Consider the following 20,152-nt stretch of genomic DNA (forward strand, 5'->3'; position numbering starts at 1 on the left):
GGGTGGGGGAGTATCTGACAGAAAAGGTGGGCGTGAGAGCAAATGGGAAGAGCAAGAAAAGTCAGGGTGGACAAGTCCACCTCAGAAGCAGGACTTTCTCAAGACCGAACTACGTGGGGAAAATGCACCTTAAGACACTTCTCTCTTTTTTTAACCTAGGGTGGGTGGGAGATTGGACTGATAGGTAGATGATTGATGATAGATAGATAGATAGATGAGTAGGCAGAGGAGTGATGGAAAGATTGAGAGAGAGAGAAAATGATCAAGCAAATAGGGTAAAATGTTAACATTTGCAAAATCTGGGTGAAGGCTGTCCTGGAGTGCTTTGCACTATTTTTGCAATTTTCCTGTAAGTCTGAAATTATTTCAAAACAAAAAATTAGTGCTCACGTCCACACCACATATAGAAAAGGAAAAGAAAGAGAAGAAGAAAAAAAAAAGAAAAAAATTAGGTTCAAGAGGCACATAAATGGTAAAAAAAAAAAAAAAAAAAAAATCTGTACATTCACGTCAAAAGGATCTTCCTCAGATTTGGAAGTTGCATGCATCTGATCAAAGCTCTTATACAACAAATTGAAGATATCTTTAAAATTTAAAAATCTAATGTTGGAATATAAAGTAGAATGACAGTTTTCAACAATCACCGTTCAAAATATATATATAGTATTTTATTATGAAAAGAGTGAGAAAAGAGATTAGGCTTTGCCCTCAGACAAAACCAATGGTGTTTATACTTCAGTCTCCAACCATAACATGTGCAACACCATTCTTTTTTTTTTTCCTTCTTGCAATTTCTTTTTGTTGAATTCATCGGAGTGACATCGGTTAATAACACAATGCCATTCTTGAATTCATCTCCCACGTTTTCCTTCTCATAACTAAGTAAAACGGCATGTGCTAATTGTAAAATAGAAAAAGCTAAAGGTTTATTTACCTATTTTTGGAGATTTATCTCCACTTGTGTGAAGACACTGTCCATTGTGGCCCTGCAGCCACCCCCACATTTCTTCCTGGCCCGCCGAGCCTTGGTTTGGCCAAGACCCTTCTCTGCACCAGTGGCTTCCTTGGCCAGCTGGTATTCAGAGGCTGGCTTGGCACCGTGGCCATGAAGGGACCAGAAAAACAGCACAAGCTCTCCCTCTGGAGGACATCCCTGTCCACCGAGGTGGACTGGCAGCACCCCTGCAGGCTGTTCTGGAAGAGGCAGGCAGTCACGTCCCGCTCACACGTGGGCCCAGGCTTACCTCTTCAGCTACAGAGCCAGTCTGTCCCCACGGTGCCCGGGGTGGGGCGCTCCCTCAGGGGGGGTCAGAAATGCTTGCTGAGTGAGCTCCCGGGTGCTTTTCACTCCTCTCCCCAACCAGAGCCCTTCTTCAGGGTGGCGGGGAAGAACGAGGAGGGCGCACAGGAAGGCATGTCTTGCCTGAACAAAGTCTACGTGACGCTGCCTGAGACCTCCATCGCCCTGCTCCGGGGCAGGCGCACGCTGGTGAGTCCGTTTTGTGTTCAGCTCTGCGGGGAGCCCGGGAGCTACTGCAGCCTGGTCCCGGCCATTCCTGCAGCTCCCAGCCCCTCGGGAACAGGCTCCAGAGCACTCCCGGTGCAGAAGTTGTTAGGATTGCTGTGAGGGTGGATGTGGGAGTGTTGCGGGGGGATGGGTGTGTGTGTGTGTGTGTCTTCCTGACCCCCGGATCTGTCTCTCTGCCTATTTTCTCGGCCTCTCTTTCCAGGTTGAGGGTCAGCAAGTCAACCTCCCGGCCATACCTTCTACAGGCGTCTTTCTGCATTTAAGCGGGCGGTTTGTGGAGCTGCATACTGCCTTTGGTTTGCGGATACGCTGGGATGGCGACCAGCAGCTGTTTCTGAGCGTGCCCAGGTGAGGCAGCGGCCACTCCCCCTGCTCCGCTCCTCCTCCTCCTTGGGCCCTCCAGGCCTCTTCGCTTTCCATTCCAGACGCTGATTCCCAGTGTGGCTCACCAGGCAGGCCTCCCTGTGGGTGAGGAGACAGGCGGAAATGGTCTCAGGGCGGCGGATAATAGCAGGATGTACTCACAATGCTTTGGGAATGCACGAGGAGTCACTAAGGGGCTGTGGGAGCTTTCAGAAGAGAGGTCACTGGATCCCAGTCTTCAAGGAAGGCTCACGGGAGGAAGAAAGACTTGGTAGAAGTCGTGATCAGCAAATGCGAGACAAAACTTGAATGTCTTGGGACCAGCAAAAGGTTTTTTATGGTCAAAACCGGTTTGGCTCAGTGGTAGAGCGTTGGTCTGCGGACTGAAAGGTCCCAGGTTCGATTCTGGTCAAGGGCATATACATTGGGGGTTGTGCAGGAGGCAGCTGGTCGATGTTTCTCTCTCATCAGACTTTTCTGGCTCTCTGTCTCTCGCCCTTCCTCTCTGTAAAAAATCAATAAAATATTTATTTTTTTTTAAAAGATTTTTTATGGACCTGACTTGTGTGGCTCAGTTAGAGCATTGTCTCATGTACCGAAGGTTTGTGGGTTTGATTCCCTGTCATGGCACATACTCAGGTTCTGGGTCCCCAATTGATGTTTCTCTCTCACATTGGTTTCTCTCTCTCTCTCTCTCTCTCTCTCTCTCTCTCTCTCTCTCTCTCTGAAATCAATGGGGGGGGGGGAAAGAGTTTGTTAGGCTGGAATATGAAATGTGAGCAAAAGAAGGGGAGGAGAGGAGACTGAAAAGATGGCTTGGGGGAGAGAGCTGTGAGGTCCTTGTGTGTCTGGCACTGGCATGGAACCCTTGATCTGAGTCTGCACCTCTTTCTTCTCTGCCCGCCTCACTCATCCCACTTTGCTGTGGTCCCTGAGATAACTAAGGCCCCTTCCTTCCATTAACGCTTCCTCCTCACCTTGCCCCCCACCCCCAGCACTTACTATGGCAAACTCTGCGGTTTCTGTGGCAACTACGATGGCAACAGTGGCAACGACAACAAGATGCCTGATGGCAGGGCAGCACACGATGAGGAGGAACTGGGCATAAGCTGGCAGACAATAGAGGACACCGAGGAGGAGTGAGTGGGGACGTCTCCATCTCTGTCACCGCCCTCCTGCTACTTGGTCCCTTTTAAGAACCAAGCACCCTGGGGATGCTGTGTGTCCATATGGCAGCCTTGACTGAGGCCTGCCAGGCTGCTGGCTACACGGTGAAGCCCTGGAGAGGACCCCAGTTTTGACAGGAATCACCCTCCTCCTCCTCCTTCTCCGCACCCCACTTCTGTCCCAGCCAAGTCCATGAACTCGTTAAAACGCGCGCACTCATCCCACTCCGCTGTGATCCCTCACGTGCTGAAGGCCTCTTCTTTCCATTAACACTTCCGTGCCTTTCTGTCCCGCACCCGCCCTTGCAGCAGCTACTCTAGCAAACTCTGCAGTTTTTGTGGCAGCCATGACAGCGACAGCACCGCACGTAGCTACAACTATCAGTTACCTTACGGCAGGCCAGCACTACATGAGGACCTGGACATCAGCTGGCTGGCAGGAGACAATATGGAAAAGAAGTGAGTGAAGACGCCTCCATCTCTGTTGGCAGCCCCTTTGCCCCCTTTAAGAACCAAGCACTCGGGCCGGCATCACCCTGTTTCTCCTCTCCTTCTGCACACCCCCACTTTTGTCCCAGCCAAGTCCATGGACTCATTACCAACATGCTCACCCTGCCACCAATGCTCCTCAGACAGGTGCGAACGGGCCCCCTCTTGCTTGTCCAGCCCAGGTTTCCACCTTCTGCAGGGCTTGGTGTTCCAGTGTGCTCTAGCAGGGCTGCTGAGAATGGGAGACTGCTGGGGTAGGGACTGAATGGAGGCAGATTTTGGCTCTTGAGGCATTTGGGGGTGTCTCTTCTAGGTGCCAGAGCAATGCAAACCCCTCATCTTGCAACTCAACCTTGCAGAACACTCTATCGGGGCCAGAGTTCTGTGGACGGATCACAGTCTTCCGTGGAGCCTTTGAGTATGAAGGGGGAGGCAGAATGAGGGGTGGTGGCGGGGGTTGGGGGTCTTCCAAGACAAGAAGCTCTGCCCTCTCTGCCCCCGCAGTCCCTCTGACCTGGCCTCTCTCTGCAGGACATGTCTGCCTCACCTCTCGGCCTCTTACTTCTTCAACAACTGCATGTTTGACATGTGTAAATACCAGGGGCTGCAGCAGATGCTGTGTGTCCATATGGCAGCCTTGACCGAGGCCTGCCAGGCTGCTGGCCACACGGTGAAGCCCTGGAGAGAACCCCAGTTCTGCCGTGAGTCGTGCAGAGAAGCGGGGGATAGGGGAGGGGGAGTGCTTCCTTCAGACACACATGGGAGCAGAGGGCCAGCATCTGAGGGTTAGCACAGGCTTGGGAACACCTGGTTTAACCCCTTCACTCCCACGTGTGGATGGGGACTTCTACAGAATCAGAAATACCCACTGAGAAAATCAGTCACTTATGAACTCAGAAAGCCTTCCCAGCTGCCTGAGCTGTGCAGACCAGTGCCTGGGGGTGTGTGCCGGATGCACACATAAAATACAGACTTGCGGCTGGGAGGCAGCGCCATGACTGCTGCACACCTGCTGATTATGACCCAGCTCTCTGGAGAGATGCTTTAGGGCAAGGCCATGCCCTTGTTCAAGGCCACATGGCGGTCCCCTAGCTCTCCTTCCACCTTGACCATTGATGTTGGGTGTGTCTGCATAGCACACTCTTGAGGTTCTTGGATCAGTCTGCTCCCACAGACCTGACCCTTGGTCATCCCCTGCAGGACTCTCCTCCAGGCTTAAGGTAGACACTAAGTTACTCAGTCATGCTGCTCCCAGTTCCTCTCTTCTGTTCAACATGGGCAGAAGCCTCTAGTTGTGGGCCTTCTGGAGTCTGGATTATGAACGAGATTCGGACCTTCTTTCTCGGATCCTCGGCTGGCCGCATACCCTCCTTACCTGTGCTTCTCCTTCTGCCAGCTCTGGACTGCCCACCCAATAGCAAGTATTCCATCTGTGCCAAGCCATGCCCTGAGACCTGCCACTCCAACTTCTCTGTCATGTACTGCCAGGACCGATGCGTGGAGGGCTGTGAGTGCAACCCTGGCTTCGTCCTCAGTGGTTCCCAGTGCATCCCCCGATCCCAGTGTGGGTGCCTGGACTTCATGGGCCGCTACATCATGGTGAGTCTCTGGGGCTGGGCCTCTCAGCCATGAAGTCAGAAAGCCCTCCTCGGGCATTTGAAGTGACAGCAAGAGAGAAGGGGGTGTGGTGGGGCCTGCGTGGCTGGGATTACGAAAATTCTGGCTTAGTTCTCTTTTCCCCTTTTCCTCATTTACCTCTAGTATTTTTTAAGCAGACTGGGATGGAATCAGTTACTGCTTACACCACCTGGCAGAGCCTGAGACCCCTGCTGTTCTCCCCTCCCATCTTCTCTGCCTCCGGGAGCCTGAGTCGTTTTCTTGCATCTGTGTCTTCCCTGCACTTTTCCCAAACGCTCTTCTCTCCTACCAAGCCCCCTTTCTCTGCTGAAGGACTTCAGCTCCCTCCTGGGCCCCTGTCTCCACATTTTTCTCAGAGGCAGCATTTGGAGTCAAATCCTCATCTATATCGTTTCTCTCTTCCTTCTTTGCCGGCCCTTCAATCACCCCAAGTCCTGGACATGACACTGATGCCTGTCAAAGCCGCCTGCCGCCTGAGGCCCACGTGGATCTCCTCCCCGTGGCCCCGGTCCAGGCCCACTGAATGCTCTCTGTCTCTGTCTTGCCTTCCTCTCAATTTCACCTTCTTTTCAGCTCCTTTCACCCTGCTCTGCCTCCAGCCACCTATGCCTGTTGGAATTCTTCACCTCCTTTGAGACCCTGTTGAAATGCTGCTTCCTCCTTGAGCCTTCTTCTTATTATTATTAAAAATATTTTTTTTTATTGATTTTTCACAGAGAGGAAGAGAGAGGGATAGAGAGTTAGAAACATCGATGAGAGAGAAACATCGATCAGCTGCCTCTTGCACACTCCCTACTGGGGATGTGCCTGCAACCAAAGTACATGCCCTTGACCGGAATGGAACCTGGGACCTTTCAGTCTGCAGGCCGATGCTCTATCCACTGAGCCAAACTGGTTTCAGCTTGAAGCCTTTTTGATAGGCAGAATCAGAAAGCACCTCTCTAGTCTGTTTTATAGCCAGCATTTACTGTCTGTTTTGAAGGCAGGAAACTCTCACTGGATGCCCTGCTTGTCTTCTTCGGGTGCATATTGTGCTGGAGCACATGGTCTATCCATTTATTTGTTTACTGCCCCCACTGGGTCATGAGTTGGCTTATGGCAAGGACATCGTCCATCCAGTTCATTACTAAATTCATAAGGCTTGGACATAAATATCTGTTGACATAAATATCTGTTGAAATAGTGAAGGAATAGCAGATGATGGAATTATTGGATTCGTGAGTGAATGCCAGACTTTTATAACTACTCCTGGTCTTTGGGCAGGCCAATGAGCAGCCCAATGGTCTTATTAGCAGTGGGCACTGAATAGCACTGAATAGTCAGACCTGGGAATAACCTCTTTTCCTTCCTTCCTTCCTTCCTCCCTTCCTTCCTTCCTTCCTTCCTTCCTTCCTTCCTTCTTTCTTCCTCCCCCCTCCCTCCCTTCTTTTCTTCCTTCTTTCCTTCCTTTCTCCCTCTCTCCCTCCTTTTCTTCCTTCCTTCTTTCCTTCCTTTCCCCAGGTAGGGCAGCAGTGGTTTGCACCAGACTGCAAACAGCTCTGTATCTGTGAGGGCAACAGCAAAATTCACTGTGTGCTCTGGAAGTGCGGTGCTCAGGAGATCTGCAGTCAGGAGGACGGCATTTATGGCTGCCACGCCACAGGTGAGCAGCCCTGTGGAAGGTGAGCAGAGGGGCTGCCTGTGCAGCCTCAAGCAAGGGCACGACCTTGCCCTAAAGCAGGCTCCCCAGAGAGCTGGAGCCGATCCCGGGGCTGGAAGGCAGTTGCCCAGAACCAAGCAGTGTCTTCAAAGACCCAGAGAGGGAGGTCGGGGTAGTCCCAAGCCAAGCTGACTACCCAATGAGTTACGGGGGCCACCACAACGTGGACTCACCAGGATGGAACCTCGGGGTTAGTGCACCTCTGACCCCCTCTCCTCCTTCCCAGGGTCTGCCACCTGCACTGTCTCAGGGGATCCCCACTACCTGACATTCGACGGAGCCCTGCACCACTTCATGGGCACCTGCAGCTACATCCTCACCCAGCTCTGCTTTCCGAGGTCCTTCGACAACTACTTCATCGTGAGCGCCACCAATGAGTTCCGGGGCGGAAACGCGGAGGTCTCCCACGTGGCCGCCGTCCACGTACAGATCTTCAAACAAAGAATCTCGCTGATCAAAGGCTACAAGGTCGTGGTACGTGCCCCCGCCTGCCTCCCGGGGCTCCACACTGACCAGTCTGCTCAGAGCCTCCACGCTGCCCCTCCTTGCCTGCAGAGCTGCCCGTCTGGCTTCCAGGCCTAGAGGCTCCCCACAGCAGGTCCGGCCCCAGGTCCTGAGACACACCCTCTGCCCCCCTCCTGCTCCCGTCCTGGTCCGGTTGTTATTCTTGTTCCAAACGCCTTTCTTTGCCACGTCCTCCCCGCCCCTGCAGCTGAACGGTCGCCGGGTGACCCTGCCTGTGTGGCTTGCACAAGGCCGGGTAGGCATCAGGCACAGTGGCCTTTTCATTTTCCTCTACACGAACCTGGGGCTTCAGGTTCGCTACGACGGGAACCACCTGGTCAAAGTGACCGTGCCCTCCACCTTCACCGGCCGGCTCTGCGGGCTGTGCGGTGAGTTCCGTGGGCGCCTGCAGGCAGAGCCGGGACCACAGGAAGGAGCCTGTCCCGTTCGCTGCTCAGCCACACCCTTCATTCGGTGTCCCAGGGGCCTGTCCGCTGCGGCGCGGGCGGAGGGCGATTGGCGTGGGGGTGGGCGCTGAGGGAAGGTCACGGTGAAGAAGTTAGCCTTCCTCCGTGGAGTGCGGACTGAAGGAGCCTCCCGCGGGGAGGAAAGTGGTGGGCCGGGGCTGGGGCCGCTTGCAGGATTCGTCCGCGCCTCTGTTCACCGCTCCCTCCTCCAGGAAACTACAACGGCAACAGCTCAGATGACAATCTGAAACCAGGGCGGAGACAGCCTGCGGCCAGCTCCATCGAACTGGGGGTTGCCTGGAAGTCAGATGAATTCTCTGAATCTGGGTGAGCGGGGAGGAGAGGGGCGATGGGCCGGAGGAAGAGCCTCAGCAGGCAGCCTGCCGGTGCCCTCGGTGTCCCCAGTCTCTCCGGCACCGGAGGTGATCGGAGGTTGTTGGGACCTCGGTGCCCCTTCCTGCTGACCTCTCCTCCGCTTACGGAACTGCCTCTTTGGAGAACCTTTGGGCAGTCTGTCCCGAGAAGTCACCTTCCTTCCTTCTGTACCTTCTGACTCTCCTAACCTGAGGGCACAGCTTCGTTCTCTTGTCTGTTCTTATTCACGTCCCTGTTTTTCTCTAGACTTTTCAGTGTGTGGGAAGGTTCCTCCACCCCTAAGTTCCTATCCTTCCCCTCTTTTTTGGGGGTTAGCTGCTTCTCTGCAGGTGGCAAGCCCCCCAGATGCCAGGAGAAGAAAGTGGCAGACGCCTGGAGTAAGAACTGTAATATCTTAATGGACCCTCAGGGTAAGCCTCACCCCCTGCTGGCTCTTTTTACACCCCCATCCCCTCCCCGGCCAGAGAAGGAGGAGGGGGACTGTCAGGGCGGCAGGAAGAGAGGCATGAAATAGACAGAAAGTCGGCAGGAAGTGTGCAGAGGCGGGGTGCACCTTCTCGGGAGCCTGAAGGATGAGCTGCTTTTATGTCTCAGGAAGGAGGTTCTCAGTGAACAGAGGTTTTGATGAAAATGGATGTTGAATCTGCCCCAAGCAGCTGCCTGGTTCTGGTCCCTTCCCAGGCTTCTGCTCTTCTCTCACCCACCTCCGGTTTCGTCCTCCAGGCCCCTTCTCCCAGTGCCACAAGGTGGTGGCCCCAGACCTCAGCTTTGCCAGCTGTGTGCATGGCCAGTGTGGGACCAAGGGCGACGCCCTGACCCTGTGCCGCTCCCTACAGGCCTATGCCGCCCAGTGTGCGGAGGCCGGCCAGCCGCCTGCCTGGCGGAACAGCACCTTCTGCCGTAAGTGACCTGACCGTGCCTCCGGGCAGCCCGGAGGAGTCCGCCCGCCCGCCCCCAGCCGGGACCTCGCCTCCTTTCCCTAAGTTCTATTCCTCTGGTCTTCCCTTCACAGCCTGGTCCTCAGCACTCACAGGGGACCTCCTCTGTTCTCACTTCCCAGTCTCCCCAAGCCCATCCCTCACCCTCTGCTGCACCGCGCGCCTCCACCTGGTTCTCACCTCACCAAAAAGTTCCACCCTCATGTGGTTACTGCATCGTTCCCTCTTACCGAGGCCAGCTGTTTCCTTTCTTTCTTTCTTTCTTTCTTTCTTTCTTTCTTTCTTTCTTTCTTTTTTTTTTTAAATATATTTTATTGATTTTTTACAGAGAGGAAGAGAGAGGGATAGAGAGTTAGAAACATCGATAAGAGAGAATCATCGATCAGCTGCCTCTTGCACACCCCCTACTGGGAATGTGCCTGCAACCAAGGTACATGCCCTTGACCGGAATCGAACCCGGGACCTTTCAGTCCCCAGGCCGACACTCTATCCACTGAGCCAAACCGGTTTCGGCCAGCTGTTTCCTTTCTTCCTGTCTTTCCCAGGAACTCATTTTATTAAAAAATGCATGTAAAATATACACACTGTAAAATTTCCCATTTTAAAGATGTTTAAGTGTCCAGTTCTATAGCATTAAGTACATTCACATTGTTACACAACCATCAACTCCATTCACCTCCAGACCGTTTTCATCTTCCCAAACTGAAACTGTCTCCATGAAGCACCAACTTCCCATTCCCACCCCACCACCACCCCTAACCCCAGGCACCCAGCCTTTTCCTCTCTGTCTCTATGAATTTGACCTCGTGTATTTGTCTTTTTGTGACTGGCTTGTTTTACGTAACGTAATGTACTCAGGGTTCATCCATGTTGTAGTTTATGCCAGAATCCTCTTTTTTTTTTTTTTAAGCTGAGTCATATTCCATTACTTGGATTGAGCCCATTTCATTTATCCACTAGTCTAATACACATTCCTAAGAACTATTGATGCCCCAAGGGCAGGGAGGTGGAAGTCACTCAGCCCTTCCTAACCCTGGCTTCTTCTTAGCTCTGAAGTGCCCTGCTGGCAGCAGCTACAGCCACTGTGCCAACCCTTGCCCAGCCACCTGCCGCACCCTAGACACCCCGCAGGACTGCCCGGCTTCACTGCCCTGTGCCGAGGGCTGCGAGTGCCGAAAAGGCCACGTCCTGAGCGGCGCCTCCTGTGTGCCCTTCAGCCAGTGCGGCTGCACCGACTCCCGGGGCTCCTACTACCCGGTGAGCGGCCAGGCGAAAGGGGGCCCTGCCCTCCCAGCTTTACAGGTTTGGGGGCAGAAGGAGTAAGGCGGCCAGTCCTGGGGGCTGAGGAGTACGCCCAGAGCCAAAAGGCTAAGAGAGGGTTGCATGGAGGTAAACACTGAGCGAAGCCAGCCTCACAGGGAGTTCTCGGGGTGTGGGGGCCAGTCTGTCTCTGGCTTCCAAGAATCTGTTGTGTGCCCACGTCCCACAGGTTGGGGAGACCTGGTACACGGACACTAGCTGCTCCAGGCTGTGCTTCTGCTCCAGCCACAACATCTCCTGCCTCGACACCTCCTGCAAGCCTGCACAACTGTGCTGGGCCCTGCATGGGCTCATACGCTGCCGGAGTTCGGGTAGGAGGCCCCTGAGCATGCCAGAGGGCCCCCCCCCCCCCTGCAGCCCCCAAGACAAGCTCTCCCCAATTTCCCCATATACTCTCCTCACTGCCATCTGGAGCCCTCCAGCATGTGGCCCTGCTGTACAGAGCTTCTGGTGGGGAAAGAGACCACCGCGCTGGGAAGGACTCCTTGAAGTCAGTCACTCATGGTTCTCCCATAGCCGATGTGGACTTAGACGAGACATTAGAAGTCTCTCCCAGGCAGAATACTACCCGTCCTACTCCTCAGCCTTACACCAGCCTAGCTCTTGTTTCTTGATTCTTTTATTTTGTCTTCCTTCCCTTTGGAGGCCTCGTGCCTTCACACCCTTGTGAAGGAGAATGCCTGGGCTTGATGGAGGCTGGGCACTCCTCAGCCACCTCTCTCTCCTGCAGGGATGGGAGTGTGCCGGATCGCAGACAAGGCCTACTTTGTAAGCTTTGATGGCCGTTACCATGCCATCAGGGGCACCTGTGCTTACGTCCTGATGAAAACATGTCAATTCACCACGGACCTGCCCTTCTTCAAGATCAGTGGCGAGAACGAGGAGGGGGAAGAAGGCCACTCCCCTGCTTTCTACCTCCGCCAGCTCAATTTTAGCGTCTATGATTCCCTGATCACCCTACAAAAGGACCACCATGTGCTGGTGAGCCGGGCGACACCGTCAGGGACAGAGGAAGCAAGCTCTGGGGAGAGGGCTCTCTGGTCCTTCCTCCTCCTCCTCCTCTTCCTCGCATGCCCTACTCTCCTCTGCAGATCAATGGCAAACAGGTCACCCTTCCCTCCAACAACCGGGTCAAGGGTGTGAACATCTATGCCAGTGGCACCCACACCGTGCTCAGACATTTCATTGGGGTGGAAGTCAAGTTTGATGGCAGAGGGTCCTTACAGATCGAAATCCCTAGAGCCTATTACGGAAAGGTGAGGAACGCACCTGGACCTTGTCCTAGGGAGGTCTGCACCCCCATATGGCGGGGGCCTTAGACCCAAGATGGCCCTGCCCAGAACAGGAGAGGGATGGCAAGCGCTCCTTTCTCTTTCGCGTGGAAAAGGGGGCACTAAATGAGAGTGCTTCCCTGCCCCGACCCCGCGTGTGAGACTCCCCTCTGCCCACCCAGGTCTGTGGCATATGCGGAAACTTCAACGACGAGGAAGAGGATGAGTTAATGATGCCCAGTGACGAACTAGCCCAGAATGACATTGATTTTGTGCACAGTTGGCAAGATAAGGAGGCCAACCCAAAGTAATTGTCCCCGCTATCTTTCTGCCTTTTCATAGGAACACGAGTTGGGATTCTAGGTAACGTGGCACACCGGGGCCAGAGCGCAGAGCCTTCCCGTACGTGTGTGATTTCCCTGGGAACGGCTCCTGGGTTCTGGGAACCGATTTGGAGAAACATGCAAAGTTTTCCTTTCTTGGCTTCAAAACACGGGAGGGGACCGAGGCTGCATGGAAGGTGGCCAGAGCTCAAACCCGCTTCCCAGTGAAAGCAAGAGGTGCCTTCGGGGTCATCTGGGAGCACCAAGCAATCTTCACAGGCGGGGCAGTGGCTGTCCCGGTGATGATCCCTCCCCCTTCCCAGTTGCAAAAGCGACGAACTAATAGGTGAGCAGATGAAGACCAGAGCAGGATACCCGGAGACTCAGAATGCAAACTGCAAGCCGTCTAACCTAATGAGAGCCATGAAGAACTGCAAAGTGGCCTTTCAGACTCCGGCTTGGACCAGGTGTGCCGCCCACGTGGCCCTCACGCCCTTTCTGCTGGACTGTATGCACAACCTCTGTGAGTTCGAAGGCCCAACCCGTGCCCTCTGCGACTCTCTGCAAGCCTTCGGGGCCGCCTGCCAGGCCCGGGGGCTCAAGCCGCCAATCTGGAGAAACAGCTCTTTCTGCCGTGAGTGCCCTCCATGGCTATCCCAAATAGTGTTCCCAAACCCTGTTTCTGCCTGCGGATCCCTTAACGCTGTGCTCCTTTCCAGTGACTTCTGACCCATTTCTGACCTCACTGTCTCTGAGGAGCGCTGTTGGCAATAGCCTCTTAGTCCAGGCCCCTCCCACCAGGACAGGCGGGGCTGCTCCTCATCTGCTTCTCTAACACTGTCTTTCCAAAGGATATGTGATCGCGTTACTCCCCTGCGTGGCTGTTGTCTGCAACATCAGTCCAAGCTCCTGCCTGAGATGGATGGGACCCTGCACACGGCCCCAGCCCCTCCTCTCACCCCTGTCCTGAGCATCTGCCATCACCTGCACCCAGTGACCCCATTCCCCACACAGCCCTGCTTTCCCGCACCCTCCCTGCCTTTATACACACTGCTCCTTGCACCTAGAAAGTTCTTCTCCCCTCCTGGCAGACTTCTAGGCGTCTTTCTGGAGCTCTTTTCTTTAAAATTTCAAAAAAGAGATTAGTCACATACCATAATATTCACTCCTTTTCTTAAACTATATTTTTATTGATTCTAGAGAGGAAGGGAGAGGGAGAGAGAGAGAAACATCAATCATGAGAGAAAATCATTGATGGGCTGCCTTCTGCATGTTGGAGATAGGGGATTGAGCCTGCAATCCTGGCATGTGCCCTGACCGGGAATCGAACCCGTGACCTCCTGGTTCATAGGTCCATGCTCAAGTACTGAGCAACACTGGCCGGGCTCCACTCCTTTTAAAGTGTACAGTCCACTGGCTTTTTGAATGTTCACAAGGTTCTGCAACCATCTAATTCCTGAAACTTTTGAAATTTAAAACAGTGATTAAAGTGTTTTTAGTATGTGATGCATTCATATGGCTCAAAAACTTTAAAAGTATTAAGAGTCGTGAAGTCTCCCTCCCCGCTGACCCCATGAGTGGACTGCCTAGCTTGCTCTTATCAGTGCCTCAGTATTTCCCAAAGGTCTTTATGCACATGCAAACATACAACTTTGCTTTCCTTATTTTCTCACCAATAGCCTTTGAGACCCCGTATTTTGCACTTTATTTTTTTCACTTGACAATCTAACTTGGCGATGCTACTATATCAGATATTCTCTTCCGTGTCGGATAGCCACGTCCCACTTGGTTTTGCAGCTGAATACTGTTCCATTGTTCTGTCATAACCCACTCATCATCTTTTATTTAACTAGTTTCCTAGTAATGGACTTTCCAGTTGTTTCCAATCTTTTGTCTCCCAGGCTGAACTGGGAGAGCCATTCTTCTTCCTTCCTTCCCTGGGGCCCTGGCACACAGCCCACGGTCACTAAGTCTTTACCCTTCCCCTCCTTTCCCCCAGCTCTGGAGTGCCCCTCCCACAGCACCTACACGTCCTGCGTCCCCTCCTGCTCGCGCTCCTGCTGGGACATGGAAGGCCAGTGTGATGAGACCAAAGTTCCCTCCACCTGTGAGGAGGGCTGCATCTGCCTGCCTGGCTACGTGCTCAGCGAGCAGCAGTGTGTGCCCAGGACTCAGTGCGGCTGCAGGGACGCCCAGGGCCGCTCCCTCCCCGTGAGTGGGAAGGAGGTTGGGTGGGACCCGCACACCTTGAGGATGGTACTCTCTCCTTCCTCAGTCTCTGTCAGCCTGGGATGCCATGTCCGTGTGGCTGGCCCGACCTGGGGCAACAGGGCAGGGCAGTCTCCAGCCAGGCCTGGGCTGGGGGGGGCGGGGGCACGCAGGGGGGAGCGGGGTGGTGGTGGTGGTGGTTTGGATCTGAGGAATCCAAAACTTGGGATACAGCACAGTGTACTGGAGAGCATGGCCTTGGTTTGAATTCTAATGGTTCCACTCAGGGAACTGTGTTACCTCAGTTTCCTTATCTGTAAGACGGGTCCAGTAGTTAACTCCTGAAGAACATATGTAAAACACCAAGCACAGTGCCTCCAGGGGGTGGTACAGAGACATAAGTGTGTGGATGGCTCCATAACTGCCTCTAGCCTGCGCCCATTAAGCTATTTAGACTGTGGTTTTGGGCTGAAGGGGCGAGAGGAAGGAGAACTGGCCTTCCCGCCTGATTCCCTCGCTCTTCCTATGGTTTCCACAGACAGGGAAAACCTGGCTCTCCAATGGCTGCATCCAGAACTGCACCTGCAGAGCAGGAACCATTCAGTGCCAGCCCTTCGTCTGCCCCTCTGGCTCTCACTGCCAGTCCAGCTCCAACGGCAGCAGCAGCTGCGCCCTCCACAGTAAGGGAGGCACACGGGAGGCGGACAGGGGCTGCACAGCTCTGCAGAGGCAAGGCCAAGCTCAGGCATGGGGCGGGCCTGTGTTCTCTGTGGCTCCCTGTGGGTCATGACCCTCAATGGGATTCACTCCTTTAAGGGCAAAAAGAGGGAACTGCTCTCGGGTTTTTAATGGGACTGAGAGAGGGGAAAGTCTCAGCTTAGGTATCAAGGGGGCTCAGGGCTAAGGGGGGGTGGAGGCGGGGCGCGCGCGCGCACGACAAGAGACGGGGGGCAGGATTCTGGGGGCTGTTACATCTGGGCAGGGTGCCTTCTCATGGTTGGCCCTTCTTGGCAGAGTTGGAACGTTGCTCGGTCTTCGGAGACCCCCATTACCATACGTTCGATGGCGTTAGCTACCACTTCCTGGGCCGCATGACCTACATTCTGGTCAAGACCGTGGACACGCTCCCCAGGAGTGTGGAGCCCCTGGTTGTGGAGGGACGCAACAAAGTGCACATGCCCCTCGGCCAGATCTTTCTGCAGGAGGTCATTGTGATCGTCTACGGCTACACAGTCCAGCTCCAGGCTGAACTGCAGCTCGTGGTAAGAGGCTGGCCAGGCCGGGGGTTCTGGGGAGGCCGCCTGGAGCCGGTGAAGCCTGGACTCCGTTCCCCAGGAAGTTTCTGACGGCGGCTGCCTGATTATAGAACTCGGAGTTAGTGGTGTCATACTCATGTCGTGAGGAGAGGCAGTGGAGGGCATGTGATTAAGCAACAGGCTGGAGAGAGACAGGGAATGGGAATGAGAGAGAAAGAGAAAGCCTGCAATGAGAAGGTGGAGCCGCCTGAGGAACTACCGAGCCACCCAGTCTGCTAATGTTTTTGCAAGAAAGGGGCTGGGGCTGCAGAGGCGGCAGATCCCTGGGAGGCCTTTGCCACACAGACAGCGAAGCCTACTGGCGTGTCTCCTTCCATGGAGCAGTGACACAGGGAGGCCCTGGGCTGTGCCAAGCGAGGCAGGGCCATAGCTGCGGGGGGGCAGGTTGAGTCAGGGCTCCCTGACTCCTGCCTTCCCTCCAGGTCAACGACCAGAAGATGGACACCCCCTACAACCCCAACAAGCAGCTGCAGGTCATCATTCGGAGCCAACGGCTGTATCTGATCACTGATTTTGAGTTGACTGTCAGCTTTGATGGGAAGGACAATGCAGGTACCTGAGGCTGGGGACGTGGGATGTTTCTGGGATGGAGGGCGGGGGGAGGACCACATCTTAGACAGACCTAGCATGGTGGGAGAGGACCCCTGCCTGGGAGCGGGGCCCCAAGCTCCAGTGGCGGCCCCGGGAGGGTGGGAAAGCAGAGGTAGGGAGTCTTGGATGCCCCTTCCTTCTGCAGTGATCTCCCTGCCCAGCACGTACCAGGGGCTGGTGAGTGGCCTGTGCGGGAACTTTGACAAGAACCAGAACAATGAATTCATGCTGCCCAATGGTGCCCTCACTCAGAACCTCATCAATTTTGGCAACAGCTGGGAGGTGAAGACCAAGGGAGGCCTCCCCCGCTTCTCAAGGTGAGAGGGCCGGGGCTCGGGGCAGGGAGGCCCAGGCTCCAGGGCCTGAGCAATAGCCCAGTATCTGTCCGCACCCCGCCCACCCCATATTCTCAGCAGCGGAGGAAACCCGCAGGCGAGTGCCCGGACACACTGGCCTGATTCTCCTAATCCTGGGGGTAGAGGGGTACCTGTGCCCATGCTCTCCCCTCAGTTCTTTCTCAATCCACGAGCTTCTGTGAGCCTCCCCTGGCCTGTGGCTGTCTCTGCCCCAGGTCCATCCGAGAGGAGGAGGAGGGAGAAGAGAAGGCAGGCTTCGGTGTGTCAGAATGCAGCTCAGAGCAGCTGGAGCTCATCAACAGCACCCAGGCCTGTGGGGTGATGGCGGACCCCGTGGGCCCCTTTGCCGCCTGCCACCAGACGGTGGCCCCGGAGCCCTTCCAGCAGTGAGTGAGGAGCCCAGGACTCCGGGAATGGCCTTTCTCTGGGTCCCGCTGCCTGTCTCTCACTTCTGCTATTTGGCTCACCTCTCTGTGGCCTCCATACCTTGTGACCCACCCCCTACACACACACACACACACACACACACACACACATACACACACACACGCACGCACGCACGCACATGCACTGCACACACGCACACACTCTGTCTTTCTGCTGGGGCTCCCAGGCTTGTTCTGCAGGGCTGGGTGTGGTTGCCTCCTCCCCCTCTGACGGTCTTCAGCTGTCCCCACGGCTCCCCTAGGCACTGTGTGTTCGACCTGTGCGTCACCCGGGACCCTGAGGAGCAGGAGGAGCTGCGCTGCCACGTTCTCAGCGCCTACGCCATCATCTGCCAGGAGGCAGGCGCCACCCTGGCCAGCTGGCGGGACCACACTCACTGCGGTGAGGCACTGACCCGACCCCGTCAGCCATTTCTGCTTCTGCTCAGCTCAGTGCCACCGCATTGCTCCTACCCGGGGCTTCCCCTCTGGGTGCCCCATCACTCAACGCTCACCAAGCCGGCGTCCTTTCAACCTAAGCCCTCTCTGCCTCCGCCAGGGAAGCTCCAACCCCACCCTGTCCCCGATCTTGCTCCTTCTCATCAACGGCCACCTTTTCTCCTCCATTTCCTTCATGTGCTTTAATGTCACAGAGACCCTCAGAGCCAGCCCACACTCTGGCGTCCTTGCCTATACCTTCTTGGCCGAGTTGGAACGATGCTCAGTTGTTGGAGACCTCGTTTCCTCTCCAGTCCCACACCCTCCACACCTGTTGGGCCGACCCCAGCTGGCCACTCTCTGACTGTGTCTCTGTCCCTTCAGCCTTGGCGTGCCCAGCCAATACCCTCTATCAGAGCTGTATGACACGCTGCCCTGCCTCTTGTGCCAACCTGGCGGCTCCCAGGGACTGTGAGGGCCCCTGTGTGGAAGGCTGTGCCAGCCTCCCAGGCTACATCTACAGCGGTGCCCGGAGCCTCCCCCTGGCCCGCTGCGGTTGCACCAACAGTGGCATCTACTACCAGGTCAGGGTGTGTGGGAGGCCTCGGGGGAGTGGGGGTGGAGGTGTGGGGACAGGAAACTAGGACCTTCTCCTCCCATCCCTTCTTCCCTCCCCAGCGGGGTGACAGCTTTGTGACTGAGGATTGCTCTCAGCGCTGCACCTGTGTCAGCCCAGAGCACCTGCTGTGTGAGCCCCTCGGCTGCAGCGTTGGGGAAATCTGCACCCTGGGGAACCTCACTCGTGGCTGCTTCCGAGGTGAGCCTGGATCACCCCGTGGCTTTCAGCTGCCTCCATAGCTCAGACCTCCCTGGACTGAGACTGTCTCTCCCTGTCCTATGCCGGGGACTTCTCCCCACCAATGCCAGGAAGTTTGTGCCATTTAGTTCCGCTTCTTCTCGCTTAGCCCCTTCCTTTGTCAAGAGGGGCAAAGGTTAAGGACCTGATGTGTCCTGAGCATCTGCTGTCTGCCAAGCGCTTAGCATCAGCCTTCCATGATCTCCTTTAGTCCTTACTCAGCACTTGGTAGAAGCATAATCTTCCCGTTTCACAGGTTAAAAAAAACAAGGACTCCGAGGTGAACAGTTTCCCTAGAGCCAGGGCTAGTGAGTGCAGAGGCAGGAGTGGAAGCTGCTGCTTTCTTCCCTCTCCTGGGCTGGGGTGTCCTCCCAGAACCACTCCCTGCACCCCTTTCGTCCTTGCAGAAAGCCCATGTCTGCGGAACCCCTGTCAGAACGACGGGCACTGCCGGGAGCAGGGCGCCCACTTCACCTGTGAGTGTGCACTTGGTTACGGAGGAGACCTCTGCACGGAGCTTCGGGACATGCCACTCCCCGAAAAGCCAGGTAAGAATTTATTCTCTGGCCCTGTATCCTCACAGTCCCTGCCCCACCAGCAACTGCCACTATTCCATGTATTCACTGAGTGGACAGATTACTATGATCTCTGAACCCATAATAATCTGGCCACTCAGTATATATTCTATAAAATAAAAGGCTAATATGAAAATTGTCCCCTCAACCAGGAGTTCCATCAGCAGGCAGACCAGCCAATGGCCCATGTCCCCTCCCTCTGGCCAGGTTGGCTGGACCCCACCCATGCATGAATTCATGCACTGGGCCTCTAAAAAAAAATTAAAAAAAAAATACACACACACACACACACACACACACACACAATCTGAGTAGCCAGATTGTGTTCAGAGATCAAAATAATCTGACCACTCAGTGTATAATGTTCACATCTAATAGACAGGTATTACAGACATATAACAGATAGGTAATATAGTATTAATATAATCTATATTGTAGAAAATGTAATATATAATATTATAATATGATCTCCAGAGATTAACAAGACAGGTTCTCCAAGAATCTGAGTCACTGTGGAACCTCCCTGATCCCCAGCTCTCTTCTGAGGTCTATATGCCTCACCCCCCCTGTTCCTTCCCCTCTTGTATCACTCCAGGCCTCTCCAAGACCTTTTGTTGTCTTTCCCCCTCCAAAACTACAATTCCCTTGAGCCTCTGGGCCAGTGACTCTCCAACTTTGTCTTACTTAAGGTTGGGAAGGGGGCAGGGCTGGGAGGGTTGGCTTATTTATCACATTGATTCTGAGACTCATCCCCAGAGACTCGGGTTCGGTAGATCTGGAGAGGGCCAGAAGTCTGCGTTTTAATAAGTTCCCAGGCGACCGAAGTCATTCTAGGACTCTTCTCTGAGAAGTGCTGGTGGAGAGGCTGCCCTGGACCCCAGGGACTAACTGGATGACACCCCCCTAAAAGGCTCATGGAGCTATGTGCCCAGAAACAGAGAGTTCTTGGGGGAGGGAGTGCCACTAAGGACTCGGAGCCCCTGGGGCAACAGCCCCCTGGAGAGTTACCGGTCACAGCCAGGGACTTAGGGGATGCAGGACCTTCAGGACGACAACCAAAGACCAAAAGCTCGTGTCTCCTTCCCCACCCCTTCCTGCCCCATTCCAGAAGTGTCCAGCTTTGTGGTCATCCTGTTGGGCATGCTGGTGCCCATGGTGGTCCTAGTGCTGGTGGTGGTCAGAGAATGTGTTTCCAAGAGCAAGAGGAGGAGGTGAGTTCGGGGAGAGGGCAGCTGGCGGGGGGGGGGGGGGAGCGAGTGGACATGGGGAGTGGGCACTGACCCTCTCTTTTCCCCACCATCCCCTA

General features: G+C 54.8%; 1 protein-coding gene across 1 annotated transcript in view; it reads left to right on the forward strand.

The window, feature by feature from the left end:
* Positions 1–20,152, forward strand: part of ZAN (zonadhesin) — a gene marked incomplete at its 5' end in the record, with an annotated part of 33,582 nt that overhangs the window by 10,865 nt on the left and 2,565 nt on the right. The window contains 30 exons of the mRNA XM_084882122.1: positions 1,365–1,489; positions 1,731–1,876; positions 2,887–3,030; positions 3,367–3,516; positions 3,860–3,964; positions 4,078–4,247; positions 4,943–5,145; positions 6,685–6,826; positions 7,110–7,357; positions 7,596–7,776; positions 8,067–8,181; positions 8,545–8,639; positions 8,953–9,129; positions 10,216–10,424; positions 10,657–10,798; positions 11,218–11,468; positions 11,579–11,743; positions 11,941–12,065; positions 12,405–12,715; positions 14,081–14,292; positions 14,828–14,969; positions 15,304–15,551; positions 16,028–16,157; positions 16,342–16,513; positions 16,768–16,938; positions 17,241–17,380; positions 17,800–17,999; positions 18,094–18,232; positions 18,679–18,819; positions 19,955–20,057. Coding sequence (XP_084738248.1) covers positions 1,365–1,489; positions 1,731–1,876; positions 2,887–3,030; positions 3,367–3,516; positions 3,860–3,964; positions 4,078–4,247; positions 4,943–5,145; positions 6,685–6,826; positions 7,110–7,357; positions 7,596–7,776; positions 8,067–8,181; positions 8,545–8,639; positions 8,953–9,129; positions 10,216–10,424; positions 10,657–10,798; positions 11,218–11,468; positions 11,579–11,743; positions 11,941–12,065; positions 12,405–12,715; positions 14,081–14,292; positions 14,828–14,969; positions 15,304–15,551; positions 16,028–16,157; positions 16,342–16,513; positions 16,768–16,938; positions 17,241–17,380; positions 17,800–17,999; positions 18,094–18,232; positions 18,679–18,819; positions 19,955–20,057 — 5,002 coding nt within the window. The remainder of the gene's footprint in view (positions 1–1,364; positions 1,490–1,730; positions 1,877–2,886; positions 3,031–3,366; positions 3,517–3,859; positions 3,965–4,077; positions 4,248–4,942; positions 5,146–6,684; positions 6,827–7,109; positions 7,358–7,595; positions 7,777–8,066; positions 8,182–8,544; positions 8,640–8,952; positions 9,130–10,215; positions 10,425–10,656; positions 10,799–11,217; positions 11,469–11,578; positions 11,744–11,940; positions 12,066–12,404; positions 12,716–14,080; positions 14,293–14,827; positions 14,970–15,303; positions 15,552–16,027; positions 16,158–16,341; positions 16,514–16,767; positions 16,939–17,240; positions 17,381–17,799; positions 18,000–18,093; positions 18,233–18,678; positions 18,820–19,954; positions 20,058–20,152) is intronic.

Source organism: Pipistrellus hanaki (assembly GCF_964339955.1).
Source record: "Pipistrellus hanaki genome assembly, chromosome: 4".
NCBI lineage: Eukaryota > Metazoa > Chordata > Mammalia > Chiroptera > Vespertilionidae > Pipistrellus > Pipistrellus hanaki.